The 22,092-nt window shown below is 38.0% G+C and overlaps 1 protein-coding gene across 9 annotated transcripts in view; it reads left to right on the top strand.

Annotated features, from left to right (window-relative positions):
- The window catches only part of NCOA2 (nuclear receptor coactivator 2), a 198,352-nt gene that overhangs the window by 103,909 nt on the left and 72,351 nt on the right, over nucleotides 1–22,092 (top strand). For 8 of the 9 annotated variants that reach the window (XM_080378652.1, XM_080378651.1, XM_080378658.1 and 5 more), the window contains 2 exons: nucleotides 17,590–17,691; nucleotides 18,569–18,741. In XM_080378652.1, the coding sequence (XP_080234778.1) occupies nucleotides 17,609–17,691; nucleotides 18,569–18,741 (256 nt within the window). In that variant the 5' untranslated portion in view covers nucleotides 17,590–17,608. Of the gene's footprint in view, nucleotides 1–2,206; nucleotides 2,305–17,589; nucleotides 17,692–18,568; nucleotides 18,742–22,092 lie in introns of all 9 variants that reach the window. The other variant, XM_080378653.1, reaches the window with a different exon arrangement.

A 22,092-nucleotide genomic window follows, 5' to 3' on the forward strand; every position in this document is an offset into this window, starting at 1 on the left:
GTCTATTAATACATTTTTTTGAATACCAGAGATTTTTTGTAATCTTCATAGTTTTTCCCACATTTGTATCATTTTCCAGTTTAAACATTATGCATTATGCACCTTCCTTCAGCTAAGGGATTAATATGGCAAATGCAAGTGACAATTTGTTTTAATAAAAGAAAGTTAAGATCACAAAGCAGTTCTTGGTCTATAAGGCTTAAAGTTATATGTTGCTCCAAATAATGTTCATTTTGCTTACCCTGTGTAGTGTGGCGCTTTGAGATGGAAGGACATACTTAGAAAGAACTGGCAAAAAAAATTACTCCATTTAGTCTGTATGTTTGTGTGTTTTTCTGCTGAATATACTGTATTATATAGCCTTCTTATGGAACCAGATTATTTCCTCCTGGACTGAGGATCTTTCTTGCAGATTCTCTCTAAAGCCTGGAAAAGGAAAGAGTAGAAAAGAGGATTCGTGCTGCTGCAGGAGGGGCCTCATTCCCGTTCCATTTCCAGGTCCTCTGCCACAGTAAGGTTGTGCCTCAGCTTTGTTCGTAGCCTTGGAGCAGGGATCTCCCAGAGCCTTGGGAAGGGCCACTTTCCTGAGTAAGGCTGCCCCTAAGGAGAGGAGTAAACAGAAGGGGTGACAGGGCAGTGTCAGGAAAGATGGAGTGTACAGGATAGCCACTATTCACAATTTCCACTTTATTTTTCTCTAAGTACAGCCACTGTCTCTAACACTAACCTCTTCAATTTTGGGAGAAACTGTAAGTTTATGATCAGTGTTGTCTTTAAGGAGAATGATCCAGTGCAGTGGGAAAAGATGGAAGTAGAAGAAGAAAAGGAGATAATTCTGTATCCTGATTAGACTGGAAAAGAGTAGAAACAATGCTGCAAAAGTTGTTCTGTGGGCGTGAAAATCACTGTGAGATGCTTCATCCACAGCGTGGTGAAACAGTTTGCAAACGCCAGCACTGGATATCAGGTGAAAGTCTAGGCTGGTCCGTGCCCACCTGTGCTCTCAGAGGTGGACAGGTCCAGGGGGAATCAGCTGGATGTCTTTATGCCGTGTGCCACAGTAACAGGGAAACGGTGTGCCAGTGTAGAAGAGGAAAGGTTTGTTCTGCTTTCAGTCTGTGAAGTACTTCAGTGAAGGCAGGACAGAGCAGTGTGTTTGCATGTATACTTTGCCTTTTACAAGCAAGAAACACCTTCTGAACAGTGAGGTGCGAACCTGTCCAGGGCTTGGCACTCAGGAGGGATGGGAACTGAAGCTGAAGCTTAGCTAGGTTTCCCCACTGAGCACTGTATTTAAAAAATGGTTCAGATGTTTGTCAGGGTAAAAAAAAAAAAAAAAAAAAGCACTCAGACTGGAGGTTGTAGTGCAAATCATTTGTTATTTGCGCGAGAGTTGGGTGCTGGGAGGAGTTCAACCATAGGATGTTGCTGAGAGAAGAATATTTATTGCAGTAGAATTAAAATTACAGGCAAAAAATTAAAAGTACTCTAGGGGAAAAAGAGAATGCTAGCATGCCAGATATTCAGTATTAAGAATGTTTAATATTTAGTTTAGTCTCATGTGACATGTTTATGACCAGTGTGTGTACCTCAACGAAGGCAGTGCCTAAAATTGTATTCATTAATTAGTTTTGGTGCAAGTAGAGGGAGCACATGTATTCCTCTTTTCCGCCGACAGTGCAGTTTGCTTTTTGATAGAGGAAGATGCAAAATGATTTCAAGTGTGCAGGGTTTGGGTTTCTCCTGGAGTCGTACCCTTAAAATCAGCAGAAGGGAGGGAGGGGAGTTACTCTGTCTATTATCATCAAGCTCTGCTAATGTAGCCTGGGCACCACGTGACTGCAGAAAAGGCTATTATCTCAATGAAAAGGAAACTGCTTTTTAGAGCAGCAACAGAACAGAAGCAGGAGGAATTTTCGAGTACTCCACCATGCTGGATTGTCAAAGGGGGATCTCTCTGATCAGCAGTTAGGGAAGGATTAGCGTGGCCAGTTTGTCAGCTGTCATTAGAAGCAGATGACAGAGATGATAAGCTGCTGTGTGCGCACGTCCTCACTCAGCATGTGCTTTGGTTTACATCAAGACATAACACTGGTTTGGGAGAATGGAGAGCTGATATTTTTAAGGCTGTAAATTTACTGGTATTTGTGTCTTTTTTTATTATTATTTTTTCCTTCTCCCCCCCCCTCCTGTTTTTAATAAAAAGCCAGTGTGATGGATGAGGAATGTATCTACATCTTGATCTGAAGACGCAGGAAAACTAGTGAGATCTGCCTTCAACTGCAAAGGCTGGAAGACAACAAGGTGTGTTTCTGAAGTGCTGTGACTTCATTGTTAGGACTCTGTTTGCACGTATGTGTGCTCCCATGTATGCATTGTAGGTGTCTGGCTGTTACTGGGGGGTATGTGTGTGATTGGGGAGGGCAAGGGGAGTATTGGTTTGGGGGAGTTGGGGGGAAGAGCTGATTTTTTTCTGAGCATGAGACTGTAAAGATAATGTTTCTAAATAGTGAATACAAAGAAGTAATACAAATTTGATTCTCCAGTTTCTGTAGTTGTTCCCCCCCCCCTCTTTTTTTTAATGTCTACAGGTGTACTTGTGGCTGCCTGTGACCGTTTTATGGGTTTATGAGGCTAAATATATCTTAGTGCACAGGAAATATTTTTGTAAGCAAGTTTTCTGGCATCCAGAATAATACACAAACCTATCTATATTTTCCCACTGTCAAGATGAGGTGGAGCCTGAGAGTGTCTTTTTCATTGCAGTAATTACTATTCAATATTTGGTAATTTCTATGCACATGAAAAAGTCCAGAGTAAGTCAGACTGAGACATTTTTGTAATAAAGCTTTCTCTTTCTGACCAAGAGCTCAAGCAGACAAAACACACTGAAACATTTGTAGTTGTTATATAACTTTTTCTGTTCTCTAATCTTAACAGTTTTCTTCACAAGTATGTGATTCTGTAAACATAATGACATTCATTTAATCTGCAGACCTTGTATTTATCTCATGGTTATGCATGCTGATGTCATTAAATATCTTGGCAGTATTTACCTTTCTTTTAACCTTGGGAAGGCAACATTTAATATTGGAGATTAAATAATAATAACACCTGAAAAAGGTTATAGATAGTTACTTGCAGTAGGTGAAGATGGTATGCCATCTCACCTGCTCGGGAAGTTATGTCAGGCTTGTTGGCTTTATTTTCGTGTCATACACAGCATTAAGCCCAGCATTGCTCTTTATCTCACAGCAATAATACTAATCCCAGACAACAACAACAAGAAGAAGATAAAATGAAGTGTTTGGATTTGCATAGGAGTGCTGATCATCGCTTCTCTAGAATTTTGTCTCTGAAGTTAAGGGCAGGATTGCAAAGATGTATATACCCAGTCATTACTGCAGTGCACTGGCAGTTCGCTAAAAGTGTGTTTTCCCAGTTTCATATTGAAATAGTGGTGGTGACTATCATGCTTAGAATCCATTTAATAATTAACTAAATACATACAGGAAATGCCTTAGTTTATTTTATGTAGGACTTTGAAAAACTCATGCTACTTTGAGATAGGAGGGGGGAAGGAAAATATTATTGTTTTTCAAATTAATGTAGTATGTGTTTGAAGAGACTTTATTTCATACTGTGAGGGCAGAGCCAGAAACATAAACAAGTTAGTGCTATTTATTTGCTTGTTCTCTTTTGTCTTGGTTTGATTATTTTAATTGCAATATACCTACATTTTGATAGAGAGGCCTGGGGCAGGCGGTGCCGTTCAGTAGAGGCTTGAGAGCCTGTCATGTTCGCCACACCAAATGTTGAAGCCACAAGAACAATGAAACTTCCTCTCTGCTTCTTGTGTTTTCTTCCTTTATTTCATTACAGAAGATCTAACAAGATAGTGGGGGCCAAGTAGTGCTTACTGAAATGCTGGCACCTACGTTTGGTAGAAAAATAGATTTTTGCTGCTGGTACAGTTATTTTGATTTGCCTAATGCCTTTTAGGATGTGTTAAGGGGAAAATTCAAACAAAATCAACTTTTTGTGTAGACTGTGTTCTTCAGGTGGCTCTGTGTTCTCACAAAACTCAGGCTGGGGTGTTTTCTTTTCATAATGTCCTGGTTTCAGCTGGGATAGCGTTAAACCATGACCCATAAGCAGTTTCTTACAAAAGTATGTTATGTAGCATATATAAAACTTGAAGTGATAATCTTTGACTAGAGTAATTTTGTTTGCCTGCTCTTTAAAATTTTGTGTGCTACTGTAGTCAACAAGATTACTGGTAATGTTGAAAAGGTGTTGCTTTCTTTTTTCTTTAGTTTTTTTCTTTAGGTGTTTGGTTTGTTTGTTTTTTGGGGGGGGGTTGTTGGTTTGTTGGGGTTTTTTTGTAATCATCTCTATAAGGTAAATTTTCTGTGCAAGGAAGACATGACTGCATTGCAAAATATACCATGTTGTAAGGAAAAAACTCTTCTTGGAAAGTCTGAGCTAGAGGAGTACTCTGAAATATTTCATTTCACTCCAGAGTTCTCAGCATGATATTTAATAACATGTCATTACGAAGTCAACTGGCTGGTTAGATTTTGCAGTACCATTTTATTTATTTGCTTAGACTAGTGACAGGCAAAAAAATGAGGAAATGTGTGAGAACAACCTTGATTCTCAGAGTCTACTTAATTAATAAATTGAATAAATTTGTTAGTGCACCACTATAGAATAGACCCGTAAGAGTGGTAAGAAAGCTGAGTTAAGGACTGAGGACTGGGGTCTGTGAGCCAAGCTGTCTGAGCTGAGTAAATGAGAAGACTGTAAGTTGATAATCACTGTACCTGCGAGGAAATCCTGATGGAATCATTTTACTGCCTACATTCCTCCTTAGCTTTTACTCACTTATGTTCAGGCCTAGAAGGATGCCTGAATTGGACTAAAAATTATCATTAGCAGGTAAAGCTTTAGCCTCTGAGGTCAAAGGGTAAGATTTGAAAGCCTATGTCCTTCAGAAGTGGGCTGCTCTCGGTACCCAGGATTCTGTGGCTGACCCTGCTGGTAGTTTCTCTGATAGCTGGAGCTGTACAGCGAGGGACTGGGAAGGGCTGGCTGGGAGGTGAGGATACAGAGTGTAAGGAAGATCACGGGAATTTGATGAAGATCCTAAATGAAGAATCAAACCAAAGGTTTATGAGAAAGGTACTTAATTTGCAGTGTGTGTTGTGCCCAAATCTCCTCTTTGCTGTTCCCATTTCATTTTGTCTGGGGACGATGTCCCCAAACAGACTTCATCAGGATACTGTAGTGCTCAAATTTTCCATTCCCGATAGCACAGGCTGTGATTGAGCAACTATCTAACACAAAATTCTCCTGAAGAAACTTCCCCTAGAACTGCCTGGCAATAAAATTATCTTTGTTACTTTTCCTCAAGTTTTTCCAGGTGTTCAATCCAACTGGTTTTAAATGTCTGTATTTTTTATTTTGGGACAGTGTATTGCAGGCTTCTGGTCAACTCCTATGAATGTAGTAGGTGTTTCTTCCCCTCTTTAGTAATTGTATTTCATTATATTCCAAAATTAAACATACTTGGAATATATGCTAATTCTTTCTTAGGACTTGTGGTTGTTCTTTACCAGAAATGGTTTCATTATTAACACAAATTAATTTCAGCTTATTTTTATAAAGAGGGTGAAGTGGTTGATAATGAACGTTCAGCTTTGATAGTACAGTAACCTTTTTTCCTTGGGCTGCAGGATACAAACATGTTGCATCAGGCCCATGGAGTGATTTATGTCCTACAAAAGAGAGAAATAACAATTTGACATCTTCCCCTAGTAGGCTAGAAGGAAAATCTAAGCTTCAGTGAAGTCAGTGATAAAATTCTGATTTATTTCAGTTGAGTCATAACATCCCCTTAAAACTCATCAATTTTTTACAGAATGTCACTCCTGCTGTTAAGGGAGCTGTGGTAAAGCTTATAGGGTGTTGCCTGTAAGTGTTGTGGAGGCCAAAGGTATATATGGATTTAAGAAGGAATTAGGTACAACTGAAGATAGGCTCGGAGGGAGGAGGAGGGACAGCAACACCACAGCTAAGTTTGAACCACTGATTGTCAGGGACAGAGAGAGGAGGTATCAGGGGGAAGGAACACTCCGCAGCTGCGTTGCACTTTTTTCTAAGGCATCTGCTCTTAGCTTCCATGACAGACTAGTCACTGACTAAACGTCTCTTTCATTTGACTCATACAGCCATTCCTATGTATGTTTTATTTGGTCGTAGTCTGTATTCATAGATTTATATATGTTTGTATATGTGTATATATATACACACACACTTGTGAGGACAAAGCTTGTTTCCACAAGGTTTTGTTCCTTGGCAGCTGACCAGCTAGAGCAACAAGATTTTTATGAGTTGTGTTTTCCTTTTAAATGCTGTAAAATGATAATTAAATCTGCATCTTCTTTTGTTATTGTTGGTTGCAGCATTTTACTAAAGCAAATAGAATGAAGACCAACATGAAATTTGAAGTGGGTTCACAGATCAGTTTTTAAACTCACAGATGTATTAGGTATGTATTTGATTAGGGTGTACAGGCTACTGTGGGCGCTTAATTTTTATCAAGTTAATTGTACTTTGAAAGTGTTTGCAAGACGCTTATGTGTGGCTCTGATGTAATTTATTGTATTAGCTTTGATTTACGGGCTTAGTAACAGTGTGTGTAGTTAGTACTCTCGATGGCTTTGCCAAGAGTTTTACATACATCTAACATACATCTGTATTAAGTACAAAACTAATTCTGCATGTCGGGAGATGATACAGGTATAATCTTTTATGTATATAGCTGTATTCTCTCAAAAAGCATGTACTAAATTGGTGGTTCTTCAAACTTTAATAAGAAAAGAATAATTAAATGTTTTCTACTTCCCAACTCCTACACTGCTGCTTCACTGTAAATGGATGATACTGGTATGGGTACCAGTATCAGCAGGAAGCACGTTCTGAGGGGAACTACCTGCTCACACAAATGCAGGATAGGAATAGGGGCCAAACCCCATCAGATCTCCCCCATAATGTTCAGGACCACATCCTTGTCATCAAGGCACCCTCTGGGACCACGGCTGAGGCAAGCCACCTTAGGCTGAGGATGATGCTGAGTTTTCCAGGGCAGATGTGCTAAATGCACTTGAGAGGCACAGAGGGTGGATAAGCCAGGCACCATACTGTAGAGGATGACTTTTCCAAGAAGTGGTGCAGGGTTCTGAACCTTGTGTGGTCACCAGCCACGTTCCTGACTGACAGAGGATGTCAGCTTGAAATCAAATTCACCTCATGTCCAGCTGTTAACATTACAATGCCTGTGGCCATTTGTGGAGCTGAGTACTAACATTTATTTAACTTGAATATAGATACGTTTCACTTTGGTCTGCTGTTAACTTGCAGCCTTCTGGAACAAAAAAGCTTGAATTCTAGAGTCTTAAATTGAAACTTTATTGTTATACACTGTTAAACTAAATGCGTGCTTATGTGAGCATCTCAGTGTTTTAGAAGGAAATATATCTTGTAAGTATGTGTGGAGTAGGTTATTCATTTGCCGTGATAACAATGTCAAGATGTGTAGAAATGCTTTACATAATGTTTAGGTACACTTCCTGCAAATCAGAGTTTTAATTCAGTGCTTGGCATTTGAAAGAGCAGCCTGAAGTTTCAACATGCTTCCTAGTAATAGGTGGTTGGGTAGAAGAGAAAAATAAACCTCCTTAGTGCTGCAGCTATGTGAAAATCAGAAACGTGAGTTCGGTTTTGATTAAGTACCAGAGAAGACACGTAGAGCTGAACTGCAGCAAAAAATTCAGTAAGATCATGTGTTTTAAGTAACAGTATCTATTCCAGGACTGCAGTAACATTATTTTGATGACCAGGTTAGAGCTGTGAAAGGTGGTATGCAACATAAGCATCTGTTGCTGAGGCTCCAGTGCAGATTTGGGTTGCACATCACATTGCACCTGAGTGTGTAGAGATGCTAAATTAATCCTAATGACCACGAGGACCAGCACCCCTCTAGCCGCATAAAGTCACTGAAACTGAGACTGATAAATGATGGAACTCAGATTCAACTATGACAGGTTTGATATCTCTGTGTGTAAGTTCCATGGAACTTCTATGTATTCCTTACTTTATACATTTGCTACAGAAACATGGTGCTGTTCTCTCTGTCTCATCCTCTGCTTTTTACTTTTTACTTTTTACCCTTATGGAACCCAGTTGCCTGAGTTTTTTATTAATGGGATATGTTTTATCTAAAGTAAACAGACTGGTATTTGACAGGCATTTAACTGGAGTTAAATCCTAATGTAAGCATGTTCGTGACACAGAGATGCGTAAATGCCTTTGTCTATTGTGATAAGTCGTATTTTTCTCACTGCTAAGATAGCATCTTGAAAATCACACTGACATGTGTAAGCTTACTGGTATTGTAAGTAATGTATACATTTCTATCACCTATATATATAAGATTAGAAAATGTTCCTGATTTTAGTTTTTCCAGGTGCCTTACACTTGTGAGAGCAATTGTTTTCACTCTTCCCCTCTCTCTGGTCTGGTTTTCCCCTTGCTTTTTGGTGGTTTCTTAGGGGGGAAAGTTGGCGTGGGAATTTAAGTGGACAAATAATAGTTTTGAAACTGAGATTGGCAGAGAGGATTCAGTGGGAGTTAAAATATGCTTAACTCGCTGTTCCAGAAGTACCATCAACTGGAAATGAAAGCTATTTAAATACAAAGTTTCCTGTAATATTATCCTTTTCAGTGTTGTTAATTTGCTTCGTTTGTCTGCTATGCTGTTCACAAAGTTTTACTTTAAATCACCATAGATTTGTAATAGTAGACTTCTAAACTAGTCTCATAAGTAATGTTATTAATTGTGAATTATAAGAAAAGTTCTAGATGAAATAAACATCTTCTGTGGGAATTTGGATTCCTTGTTTTCCAGTGAAAATGCTTGCAGGCTTAATTTTTTTTGCAGCCATGTTTTGATACTTATCAAGTGTAACCTAGAAGGTTTAAAAGTTTTAGAATTACTTTTCTTTGTCTTTTTTTTTTTTTTATTTCAAACTTAGCTACCTGCCATAAACAAAAGGATGCAAGTGTGACTAGTTTATTACAAATAATGTTCTGGCATTGTATTTTGGTTTTTAATCTGGTGTTTTAAGGGGAGCTTTAGTGGTATTTATCTGCATTTCTTTTGTCCTTGAGTACTGAGAATCAGAAACAATTCTTCATAACTAGAGAGAGGTGGAATCCCAGACCAGAAATTGTGATACAGAGTCCTGAAAAATTTTTTGCAGTAGTACCACCTGCCTCCTATTTGACAGTGTTTTGGTGGAAACAAGTCTTCTCCTCTTTAAAAGTAGAAATTGAGCAAACCTGTTACATGTTCTGTAAAAGAAAAATGGTATTTTCTTCCTCTGATCTTTTTTCTTTGTTGTCTTATTAAAGCCTAGTCTTGCTATTCCTGGGCATATTAGAGGTGGCTGACGTAGCCTAATCCGTAAGCAGCTGAGTGAGTGGCTCAGTTAAGAGCCTTAGCCTATGGGAATACAGAAGGTGGGAGCCATCTTACAGTGCTGAGGTCAGCCTGGACGGGTTTTTGCAAAGTCTCAGGCAGAACAGTGGTTTCTCAAACCTGTGGGTTTGAGCAGCTGAGGAAAACTTCTTTCTTCTCCAAGGCTTAGGTGGATTTTAAAGAAAGTCCTATTAAATACCAGTCTGTAACACTGAACATTAAGGTTAGCCATCAATGATTGTTATAGCATGTGTTAAAGAGCTGCTGCTGCCCATTTGCAGCCTAATGTGTTTATTAGACAGTCTTCCCAGTGGCATCTTGAATTGTCTTTCAGGTAAAAAATTCATGAGCATTATTGGCTTTCACGCTGCAAATGGAATATGTCATCTTCTTACTGTCTAATACACCACTCTAAAGCCATTACACAGGAGTAAGGGAAAAGATATTGTTGAGGAAGGAGCCTTTGGCTTAAACATTTGTTTATAGTCTGTTATGGCTTTTTGTAGACTGAGCAAAAATGTGAGTAGTAGGTGTTGGAGCCAGTTTTCTCTTCTATACACAGGCTCAGTGGCATTTGCTAGTAAATTATGTTCCTTTTCTTAGTTCTAGTTTGTGGAGTTCAAGACTAAAGTAGAATTTAGTACATATTAGCATAAATGTTATTTTAATGTTAACCTGCAATAGGCTCCCTTTCAAATGAAATTTCAAGTGACGAGTGTTATTTTCAGATAGAAAAGGGTACAGGTACACATCAGATTTTAATACAAGTCCTTTGAAGATGACTATAATTTTTCAGCTTGCTACCACCACCTTCCTCACAAAAACTCTGTTTTCACTGCGTGACTGTTGTAAGGTGGCAAAGATTTTAGGTAGTTTCATCTACAGTGAAAGTGGTAGTGCTGTTTCAGGGAAAAAGCATACCCTTGAATAAATTAATTTGCATTTTTAATATAAGGATACCATCACCAACCAAGTTATTGGATGTTTTGCTGATTCTGGCAGACTGACATTGTTTCATTTGGGATATATCCCAAATCCACATGTTCAGTGATGAAGAATGGGTATAGTAAGTTGATTGTAGAACCTGTGGCTTTATGTATACCAAGGATGCAGGAGAATGGTTTAATATATCTTTAACTTCCTTTTCTGTCAAACTTTTTAGCGGTGGATCTCTTGCTTTAATTTAATTTTACCAAACAATACAGTCTTTTTGTGTGTGTGTGTGCTCCTTTTATTTCCTTTGACTTTCACTTTTTTTAAAAATCATTTCCAAACCCTTATCTTTGTCTCTCTGGATTTGTCGAAATACCTGTGCAAAAGACAGTGTGGACACGAGAATCACTTTTCCAAGCGCCGTGCGGTGCCGGGGAGGGCGGGCCTGATTAGCTGGTTGGGATTCTGACGGGTGCTACAGTGAAGAGTGCTGGGGGTCACAGCGGCCCTTCCTTCGGGACTGCTGTGGGTCACCAGTGGAAGCTTGGCCGTGGTCTCCAGTGGCTCCAGTCTCTGATCTGGAATCTTATCCTGCCTCTGACAGCCGTTTCCTTTTGAGGCCTGGGAAAGTGGCTAGCAGCTGCTGCCTTCTTCAAAAGGGTTGAAGATTGCAGTATGTATCAATATTGTATATGTCCCAATTCAGAAATGGAACTGATGAAAAAAAGAGTTCATAAGCAGGAAAAAAATGTGAAGAATCAGAAGCTGCATGTGACTTCCAACTTTCCTGTGACTTCTACCAGAATTAATACTGCACAGAGTATACCAGTAATTATGAAACCAAGACCGAAAGCTTTTGGTCATGAGAACTTCACAGGAAAAAAGTGTGAATTACAATGGTTGCAAGTTTGAGTTTATAATTAACTACAGGAATATGAGCTGTTTATATTTTTTAGTTGGACCGTTAGGGAAAATTTGTGCCAAACTTTTCACTGACTTCTAATGTTTTTAGTCAGTAAACAGTATTTTTACTGTTTGATACTCAGTAAAACAGTTACTTTAATACATCAGTTCTGTATTTGTCAGTTGTATCTACACTAAATGCATGTACTGGTGTGCTAGAAGGGTGGTTGTATAGTACTGCTACCTGATTGTCTGCTATATGGTACTTTTCTTTTTGTTTGCTACTTTTCAGATTGAAATAGCAGCTTTGAAGGTGTAATCCTCATTTATTCTTTAACTGCATTTGTTAGGCTTATAATAAATCTGACAGTTTAACAGGCCTTGTTTGGAAGATGGCCTGCCCTGATAAGAGATAAAATGCACATTATCTTCTTCTACATTGACTCTGGATGATTAACTGGAATCACTGATGCTGAGGATCAGTGCTGGAAGGTTTGCTTTGCATGCTGTGCTCCTTCGTGGCGTTTGAGGAGTGGAGGAGATGTTACAAATTCACACAGCTGATTTGTGCTAGATATTTTCCTGTCTCCTTCTTCACAGGGCCTCTTTTTTTCTTTTTTCTCCCATGTGTTTTATTTTGGGGTTTACATTGTTTTATTTTTTTCCCTTTGAAAGATGAATGTCTTGTAAAAATATGTTTACTATTGCTTTATAATTAGGTTAAATCTGTCTGTACTCTAATTCAGAGCTGTTGCTGGTGCAGAATGTGAAGGAGGATGTGCTGTCACGATGAGAGCAGAAACTATTGTTTTATTACTGATAACAAAAAAAATTAATTTAAGCCTCTTTTAGGCTCTGTCGTTTTAGTCTCCCAACATGTGATAGAAACTGGTTAGATCTCAATGACTGTAATTACTAATATATACTGTCCAAGAGTTTATGCATTTAATCTTTCAGTGTCTGATTTGCATTTAGCAGTTGGAAAAATTAGACAGTGATTTTTGTCTACAAGTATTTTGGATGCTTAGGCCTGTATTAACAAAACTGAGAGAGCAGGAGAATAGACTTAAGTCTAAATACAAAGAAAATATTTACTTACCTGAGATGTCCTGTTGGTGCAGGTCATCTGTTGGAGCCTAAAATTAGTTCTTTAGGTACTTCTAGTAATACTAATTCTGCTTCTCTAATTATCTCCTTCCTTGTATGAAAATGCTGTGGTGCATGTATTTATCTTTTCGTTGCTTCTCATTGATGCCCAGTAGAGTTGAAGCTTGAGAGGCATCTGGGTCTGTATTAGAAGTTCAGCACTTAGTTATTGTTGTAGGGGTTTTTGTAGGACAAATGGAAAAAAAACTTAATACGTACTGAGAAAAAAAATCCGCTACCACCAATGAAGGCAAAATACTAATCCCACAGTGGGGCATCATGTTTGTATTTTGGAAGGCAGTGCAGCTCCCAGACAACTTAGACAATAAAAAAGGGAGTGCCTGGTCTTGCATGACAGTTCGTTCTGAAAGACACCCATGCAAATTCAGCTTTGTAAGACATTTTCTTTCAAATAAAAATTGGTTTAGTTCAGCATCTGACATATCATGATGCTATTTTTTCATTAACAAATGCCTCTGTCTCTCTGTCCTCAATGCAGTGATTACTGCTGGGTTTGTTTTTACTAATTCTGAATTTGTTTAATCCTTTTCCTAGTCTGTATTGCTCTAAATAAGCCTTGCCCACTTTTTCTAGATTTTCGTTTCAGAAGACATATGGTAGAGCTGATACTACATTTTCATATCTTCTAAAGCACTAAATGAACCAAACTGTTCAATTTCTTTATCGTTCTTCTTTCTGGAAGTTCCTGCAGAGATGTATAAAAAGATCAGAGGAGCAGGATGAATGCTGCTTTCTAATTTAAGGTATTTCCCTATAGGGGAGATTTACTGGAGTAAAATTTTGAGCCTCTGACTTGGCATTCTGCTCACAGTGGCTTTGGTTCTGAATTGTCATGTTTCCTGGAAAAAATTCAGACTTCAAGTTTGTGAGTTTAATTTTATGGTTTGAGAAGCTGTGTGGTTCAGGAGACTAAGAATATTTAGAACAGCTTTAAAAGTTCCTAAATTATCTTGTTAAAAATATTAATTTACTTAATGTTATGAATTTTTGTGCATTATAGAACAGTTAGTAACAATGAATAACCAAGAGATTTTGAGATGGATAAATCAACGTGTATGAAGGGAGTTAGGGCAGAACCTAGAAAACACTATATGCAGTTTAGCTGTTCCTGACTCACAGGTGTTTGTTTGTATGTCTGATTCATCTATCAATTCGATCTAAGTTCATGAGGTTTTCCCCTTCTCACTTGAAAGTTTCCTAGGTACCTGCTCTTTAGTACTACATGTGCCCAGAAGTACTTTCTTCTGAAAAATGTGGGTTTAGTTCCTTGCTATGCTGCATTAAATTTGTAGAGGTACCTAAACCCTCCAGATATCTTCATCTAGTAGTATGCATAGATCTTGAATGTGAATTAGCTCATGGGAAAAAAATGAAATAGCTGCTTTCTTTTAAAAAGACATGGAGAAACTAGGAGGGTGCTCACCTCTTTGACTCTGCTTGACTTGTTAGAGCCATTGCTGAGGAACGGGAGATACAGGTTTGCTACCCTCCTCAGCCTGAGGGATTCAAACCTCAGTCCCTTGTGTCTTAAGACAGTGTTTGAACTACTTACCCATGAGTTTAGTGGTAAGGGCTACGCACCTAAAAATACCCACTGCACTGCAACAGTTAATTAACCTTGCCCTCTTTGCTTCATAAACATCCAGTTTTGACAAGCAGGTAGCCTACCACCTAGAAGGCTGTCCCGTGTGATGAAAAATACAGGCTTGAAACCCCTCTACGAAGAGGGAGCTGAATCTCCATCACCTGGTTTCTGGCTGGTTTAGTTGGTACGTAGCATTATGGAAGAGCAGGGTAGCAGATTATCTATCCAAAGCTTCTAAAAGTTGATTCCTCATTTCTTCTAACTTGGGAAAGGATTTTAGTTTCTGAGTCCCAAGAGAGTAGAATAGCAGAACTTTACCTATCCCAGTCAGCCCCTAAATCTCTAGGGAGATAGGGTCTGGAGGCACATCCATTTGATTGTAACACTGTGTACTAGATGCTGCTGAGTGACTTTCATTTTGGCCTGTGAGAATTTTTAGATTGCCTTAGTACCATCCCTCTAGCTCTCCACTTTCCAAGGCACCCAACGCTGGATTTTGCAGTCTTCTCTGGAGCACAGGCACCAACAACACAGGAGCTGGAGAGCCTATACAGATCTTTGAGGTATAAAAGGTGATTTTTAATGAAGACATAGGGGAGAGCAGAAAGCAAACATCTTAGTAGGTGGCAGATTTCCAGAAAAACTTTATGATGACTAAAAAGAAACAGGTAACTCATTCCAAGAACAAACTGATAATGCTGCTGAGAAAAAGACATAATGGCCTATAAGTGCAAACAAAATAAAATAAATAATTTGTTTAGAGCCATTTACTGTGTTTAATAAGGAGCAAACAGGATGCTAGTTTCATAATACCAGTTTTGTTCACTTAGATACAGAAGGATGAGTAAGTGTTTATGGTGGAAGGTTAGTTTGAATGTGTTGTCTGAAGGCTGATAATGTAGACCTAGTGGAATTCCTACAGAACAGCATCAGTGTGAATGCAAGAAGAATTGAGCTTTGCATTGGTGGAGCTACTGGCGAAACTGCAAAAATAAACTTCCCTTTGCAGTAACCCTGACAGAGTAGGTGGGAAAATTGTCAATAACTGTTCCTATTTGTTTTCTTGAGGAGGAAGGGGAAGTGGAGGGGGGTGTTCCCCCCCTAAATGCTTACCTTGGACTTTAATTCTTACTACTGTGGGGGGATAATATGACAGTTGAATATTTGACAACTTTTCGTGAATTGTTGTGCTTTATTTTCTCAAGAAAAATTGTTAACCAATTCACATTTCTCAGGTATTACTTGGGAAGTATAAGAAACAAAGGACTTTCCCAGCCTGATTTTTCTTCTGTATTTTGGGTCACCATCTGAGTCTGGCTTAGAGATCAGATGATCTTGGGAATGTACAGCTTTCGTCATGTTGATGATTTTTCTGTCATCCTGGTCAGTGAAAAATTTAGTCATTGAAGCAGAGCCTCAAGGACAGTTCCAGCTCTCCACTGACAGCTACGTTGGAACTGCTGTCTCCTCAAAACCTCTTACTGTCACAGTTTTCTTAATAGTATCTTGGTCCTTTCTTGGACCCCCACTTGTGATACTTGTGAAATTGCCTATTTTCAAGAAAGTGCTTAGCTCCTTAGTTGTTAAGGAACAGTCAGTGTCACAGGCTATGCTGGAGGCTGCGGTAGATGTTTCATATAGCCTGCAGTAAGGTTGGTGTTTGTATGATGCTGTGAGTGCCCTGGCAGGGTCACTGGGAGTTCCCCAGCAAGTACAGAGGGATGGAGTTTGTGATTCGAGAGCTCAGCTCTGCTGTGCTGCAGAACAAGAGCCATCTTGCTCTTCTTGCAGTGGATTGTTCTTAAAATGTTGGCAGTACGTATATACATGTATAGACTTAATAGAGAAAAAGATAATCCAGATGGTTTTCAAGTAGAAACTGATACCATACGTGTCCAAGAGCAGCTGGGAGTTACATGTTTCAGGCATGATCCAGTTTTTTTCATGAAGCTTGAGCAGTATTTAGAAAAAGGAAAATGACTCCACTTTCTCCTCAAAATGGTTAAAACCCTATATTTTCAGTACAAAGAAAGGAATTTTTATTCCTTTTTAAAATTTTATTCTTTTTTTGATTTAGAAAAATGTTAGGTGGCGTTCAGTTCTGAATCTGAGACAGCTCCAAGTCTTGGTTGCTTCCTCAAGTTTCAATAAGTAGCCTTCTCAGTATCCCTGCAGAACTGCTTGGATCTTAGTCTCCAGGCTGTTTCTGCCAATGCCTTCATTCAGCCAGTTCATTGGGAAAACTAAGTGTGAACATCCAATTGCCAACACATACTCTGGCTGCTAAATTTTATAAATTGTCAGAAAGAAGAGAACAGCAGTTCCCTCATTAAGTTCAATGCATGGCTGACCGGGCCAGCAGAGGGAAGGGAACTGGTGGGGCAGAAATGAAGGACTTGAAGGAGGTGGTGAACCCTCTTGTTTTGATACCTGATTTCCATTTTATGCCAGCGTGAAGTGATCATACAATTACAGGCTCCAGCTTTTATTCTAACATGGTATGAATCACCTCCTGGAGATGCTCACCTCCTTCATGGCACTCGTGTTTGTTTTTCTGCTAATCCCAAACAATACAGGAGCTCTCTGAAATGGCTGGTAACATCTCCCTGCCATCGTCCTTACAAAACTGGCAGCACAGCAACTAGGCAGATGGTGAACTAGGGCTGCCGTGGCTTGTATGAACTTTTTGGTCATTTACATCACCTCCCTATGCCCTTTGTAATAATGATTTCTGCCTCCAGAATATTGGTACTTATTAAGGAGTATGTAAACTGGGACAGGTGAGTTTCATGTGGTCCTACGGTGCGTAGGACAACAGACGGCCAGGAGTGGGGCAGGATTTCCGTGGGCTGTTCATTGCAAAAATTATAATAAGCTTATGTTGTTTTAACACATGATAGCTTGACAAGTTATTTTCCTTACGAGGTAGATGATATGTAGAAAATATTTACCAGTTCCTCCGTGATCTCTGGTGTTGACGGATGTTCACTTTCTACAATATTATACATGTACTTGAGCAAGCATGTATTTTCACTAAAGCTGCATGTGCTGCCTTTTCATGTAGCTGCGATATGTTTGGTTTCATGTATTTCAGTTTTGTTAGGTTTTTCTTATTGTGTGACACTATGGCTTTTCCTTTGTCTTTCCTCATTCAGCCTTGCAAAATTGCCATGAAAATTCAGCAACCCAGGCACAAAACATACTTATCTGTTCTTACATAACTGGTAACAATCAAAGAGATGGCAGCGCTTTGCTTGTCCACCACGAATTTTCTTCTGAAGGCATTTGTCGAGTCATAAACACAGTGATTTTATTGGTACCTTTCAAACAAACTTTTATTTCAAATAGATTTGCCAAGTAAAAACTGAGTTGAGCATGGAACAAGAAACTTGGAAACATGAGCAGAGAACTCATGACTTCTCCACCATAAACCTTTCTTGCACTTTTTTCCTTTTAGTTGCTGATATGTGTTCAAGATGAGTGGGATAGGAGAAAATACCTCTGACCCATCCAGAGCAGAGTCAAGAAAGCGCAAGGATCCTGATCAGCTTGGACCCAGGTTAGCCCATTTATGTCTGAAGACACTGAAAGAGAAAGACTTTAAAAAAATGTACCATGCACATTTCTTGCAGGTAGAAAATGACAAACTTACCATTCTTGTGAAGAGAAGTCAGTACCAAACTACTCTGCAGTAATTCTGTGTCGTGGGTTTGGGGTGGGGGGTGGGGGTTGGGGGCTATTCTCTTATATTATTATTTATTTGTTTTGAATCCAATATAGTGTCAAAATACAGAATTTTGGTGAATATTTAGGAGCTATGTAAAAATCTTTTTTGGCTAATCGTTGCAAGGTGTCCTCAGTCACTTATTCTGGCAATCTACGATTTTTTGCCACCTCTTGTACATCATAATCAGGGACTTGAAAAATATTTTTCAGTTTTGTAGCAGTTGCATTATCAACATAAATTTTAGATTTGCCACTTATTCACCATTTTTTATTGCAACTGTCCTCATTTCACAGTGAGGCAGGGAGTATGGATTGTTAGGTTTCACTTTTTAAGCTGTTTTATTTTCTCATACACTGGCGCTATATGATGCTCCTTGGATTCTCAATGCCATGTGGAAGGATACTTGTAAATGTTCAAAACCCACCCACCCCAATTAATCTTCTGTTTTGAATTTCAAATCCCAAACCTCTTTTGAAACAAAAACACACTTCTGGGAAAAAATATGTAACATCGTTTTTAATCTACTTTCCTTGTTCCAAAGGAAACCTTTCTACTTGAAAAACTTGTAAGTTATATTTTTGTTGTGAGAGAAGGCAGTTCTCTCTCATTTTGTTAAACTACTCTTAAACCATTTGGCATCATCTTTGAGCTGGCCAGAAGGCAAGCAAACTGACATTAAATACAATGTTTTTATAATCTCCTCTTTCAGCCCTAAAAGAAGCACTGAGAAACGCAATCGTGAGCAAGAGAATAAATACATAGAAGAACTTGCAGAGCTGATTTTTGCAAATTTTAATGATATTGACAACTTTAACTTTAAACCTGACAAATGTGCAATCTTGAAAGAAACTGTGAAGCAAATTCGTCAGATAAAAGAACAAGGTAAGAAGACTAATAAATCGACTGAATATTTTCTGTGTTGATTATTCCTATTTTTTTGGCAAACCCAGTAGTCTCTTCAGCTTTTCTTTAGCAGATTCCTAGGTTTTTCATTAATCAGTAATGACAAATGTTGTAATGGTATATAAACAGAGTATGTTAAGTATCATGTTCAATATTTTAGAAATAAGCTTCATAGAGAATTCGGAAATTGCCAAGAGGGAGAGAAAAACAGTCAGTCCGATGTGTGCATCTAATGGAATTGGAATTTCTTGTGCTTTTACAAAAGTTAAACTAGCAGATGGCTTTGAGGCTGGGGTGGGGGGGCAAGGCTACTTACATACTTTTACATGGATGATGAATCCTTGCAAAATAGGAATAATCCAGGAGAGTGGGGTATGGAAGTATTCTGCATCCCCCCATTTGCTTGCTTTTGTTGGTATGAATAGATATTGTGGACTAAATTATCTACGTCTCTTAAATGATGACATCATATCCTCAACTACAATAGATTTGAAACTATTCTAATCTCTAGATAGGGTCCTGTTATAAATGTAAACCAGAGAACGTGACAGTTTTCTTCCTGTTCTTTGTCTAGAATATTAGTTTTGTATTTCTTTTCTTTTGAACTGTTTCCTATTTAAAGAAAAAAAAAAAACAAAATCTTTTAGAAACTTTAGATTTTTGGAAGTGGATTTTGTAGCACAAGTCTATCTGGGCAGGTATGAATAGCACTGCAGGTGTTTAGGGAAGATTCAGATTCTTACAAGTAGTATTAGTTTTATTTTTATATAGAGGATATCAATCTCTTTATATTAGAGTGATTCCTTTGGTTTTCAAACACTAAAATCTTTCACTTTTTTAGTATTCTGTGATTTCTGTGGGAAAATAATTCTTCCTTTTGCATATTATATGTGTGAGATTACATGTTGCATAATGTAGATACAGCTTTATTTCTAAAACCAGTGGATAAATATATCTGCATTCAAAGCTAAATGGAAAGTGGAAAGTGTCAAATTGTGTCAACTGCCTCCACAGTGGCTCTAGTTGATTAATCTTCAGGAATGTACCTATTTCTCAGCTTGTTCTGTTCTTATTGCTATTAAGTTGCCATAATTTTTAAAGTGGCTATTCTAGTGAAGTTGCCATGCCCCATGTTCGAAGTATACCTTTTAACCTGGCACAGTGTCCATCATCATTTTGCACCTTGTTGGCTTTTCAGATATGTTTTTTTCTTTATTTTCTTTTCTTCTTCCTTCTCTCACTTTCAGTTTTGGATTTTTGTTTTGCTGACACCAAGAGATGCATTCTCTTTATCCTTACCTGAGAAGGGATAAAGACCAAAAAAATTATGTTTTCCTGGGAAGTGGATGCACAGAGAAAAATCTGTTAGTCCACTTGGTAATTCTCTCAGTGGCTGAGAAGATATAGTCTGAAAATCTGGCTCTAACTAAGGCAACTTTGGCAAATCCAGAGTTTTGTTGTTCAGGACCAATATCATAAAAACATTTTTCATATTGTTATAAAATGTTCACGCTCATCAAACCAGGTTACATGTAAATTATTAGTTCTTTATGGGCCAGAAGTGTATGAAAGCTGAATGTGCACTTAATTTTTTAAGCTCATAAAGTTTTATTGCAAAAACAACTGAATATACATTTCTAAAGACAGACTAAAATGCTACGAATACTATTTATTTCAACAAGTAGCAGTGGTTTGCAACCCTTGAGCAATAAAGATACTAAATTACTCTTCATAATGTTGATTTGTTGCATAAGGTTCTTCAGCTGAGGACAATTTGATTGTTAACTGTCTGGGTCTTTGCATGAAACACATAGCTGGTACCGACTAGACTTTAAGACTCTCTAGGGGCCATTGCAAAACAATGAGACCCTCAAGGTGGGCATTGATGGTACCTCAGGATCTGGAAGCAAAGATTAGAATACTTGAAATTATTCCTTTAAACCAATTAAAAGTTTGATATTGATTTCTGCGTAGAAGCTACATGTGTTTGTTGTAATAGTAAATTTAAAAGGCTTTCCTTTTTAAGAAAAATTCAAATGATAGCACACTCTGAAATGCAGTGTTGTTTTGTAATAGGCATTTCGTTAACAAATAGGTCTCACATACAGTAAACATTCAAACTGCAGGAAGAGTATAGTACACCTGTACCTCTGTTGAGTGCCACAAAAAAACTGGCCTAAGCAAGGCAAACAAATTGAAGACCTAATGAGGCTATTACTATTGCAGTCTCATCTTTTTCAGGTAGTTTATCACCTCAGATTGGGAATCCTGCACTTCTATATATTCATCATTTAAATGCATTAACTTTTAGGTTGTTCTAAATCTTTGATTGCTTTTCCATTGGCAAGTCATGTTAGAAGACCTTCATAATGGTGAAACACTTGCGTTGTCTTAACAACATCTATTTCTAAAATAAAGTCAAGAGAATAATACTATACTTGAATAAATTGCCGTGAGACTCAGGTTAAAAATCATATTTTCTTAAGTTTAAGATGTTTTGTTGATTATTTAGCATTACACTAAATACCTGTAGGAGAGAACTAAATGAACACCCTGAAATTCTTGAGTGATTCTACACTAACATGGACAAATCAAGATGGCTCAGTTTTTACAAGCTGAGCCAGCTCTACATTTCTTCAAAGACAGATCAGATTAAATTAGTGAAGACTTATTTTACAGTTTTATTATTTTGAAGCTTTAGTAAAGAGGTTGGATTTTCGAAATAAATACTAAAAACTCTTCACAAACATTCATCTCTAAATAGAATTGCACGTTAAGGTCTCATTACTTTCAAAAACGCAGTCAGTTATAAATACCTTTTAAAGCCACTGAAAGCAACAAGTTTTATAGCTGCTGCTGAGATTTGACAAGGAGACTTTATTTTAGGTTCTAGGAATGAAAATGAAGAAGGAAGAAATACAGATTGATATTCATTTCCCATGTCAAGCTTGCTGGGCTGGTAGCTGAAAAAGTAATAGGTTTATTGCTGTAGCAATACCATGTAAGTTAGTATAATGTTATCCTGATCTATTTTATATGCAAATACAGATTTGCAATATTGTATTTGTTATCTTCATATCATTTTTCACAGTATATACTTCCAAGATTCTTTAGTTGTGGTATGTTTGAGATTCAGTTTATTACAATTTGCAAAGCAAGTTGCAAGAACTTGCATATAACTGAATTCATTAGAAGAATTAAAGATACTTGGAAGATGTAACCATTGCATGTAGTTTTAATCTGAGGTTTGAATGTTTTTAGTACTTGGGGAAATGGAAGACAAGTGGCTTTACAGAAGCTTAAGTTTCTACTGAGGATTTTTACCGTATT

This window comes from Falco punctatus (assembly GCF_963210335.1).
Source record: "Falco punctatus genome assembly, chromosome: 3".
NCBI lineage: Eukaryota > Metazoa > Chordata > Aves > Falconiformes > Falconidae > Falco > Falco punctatus.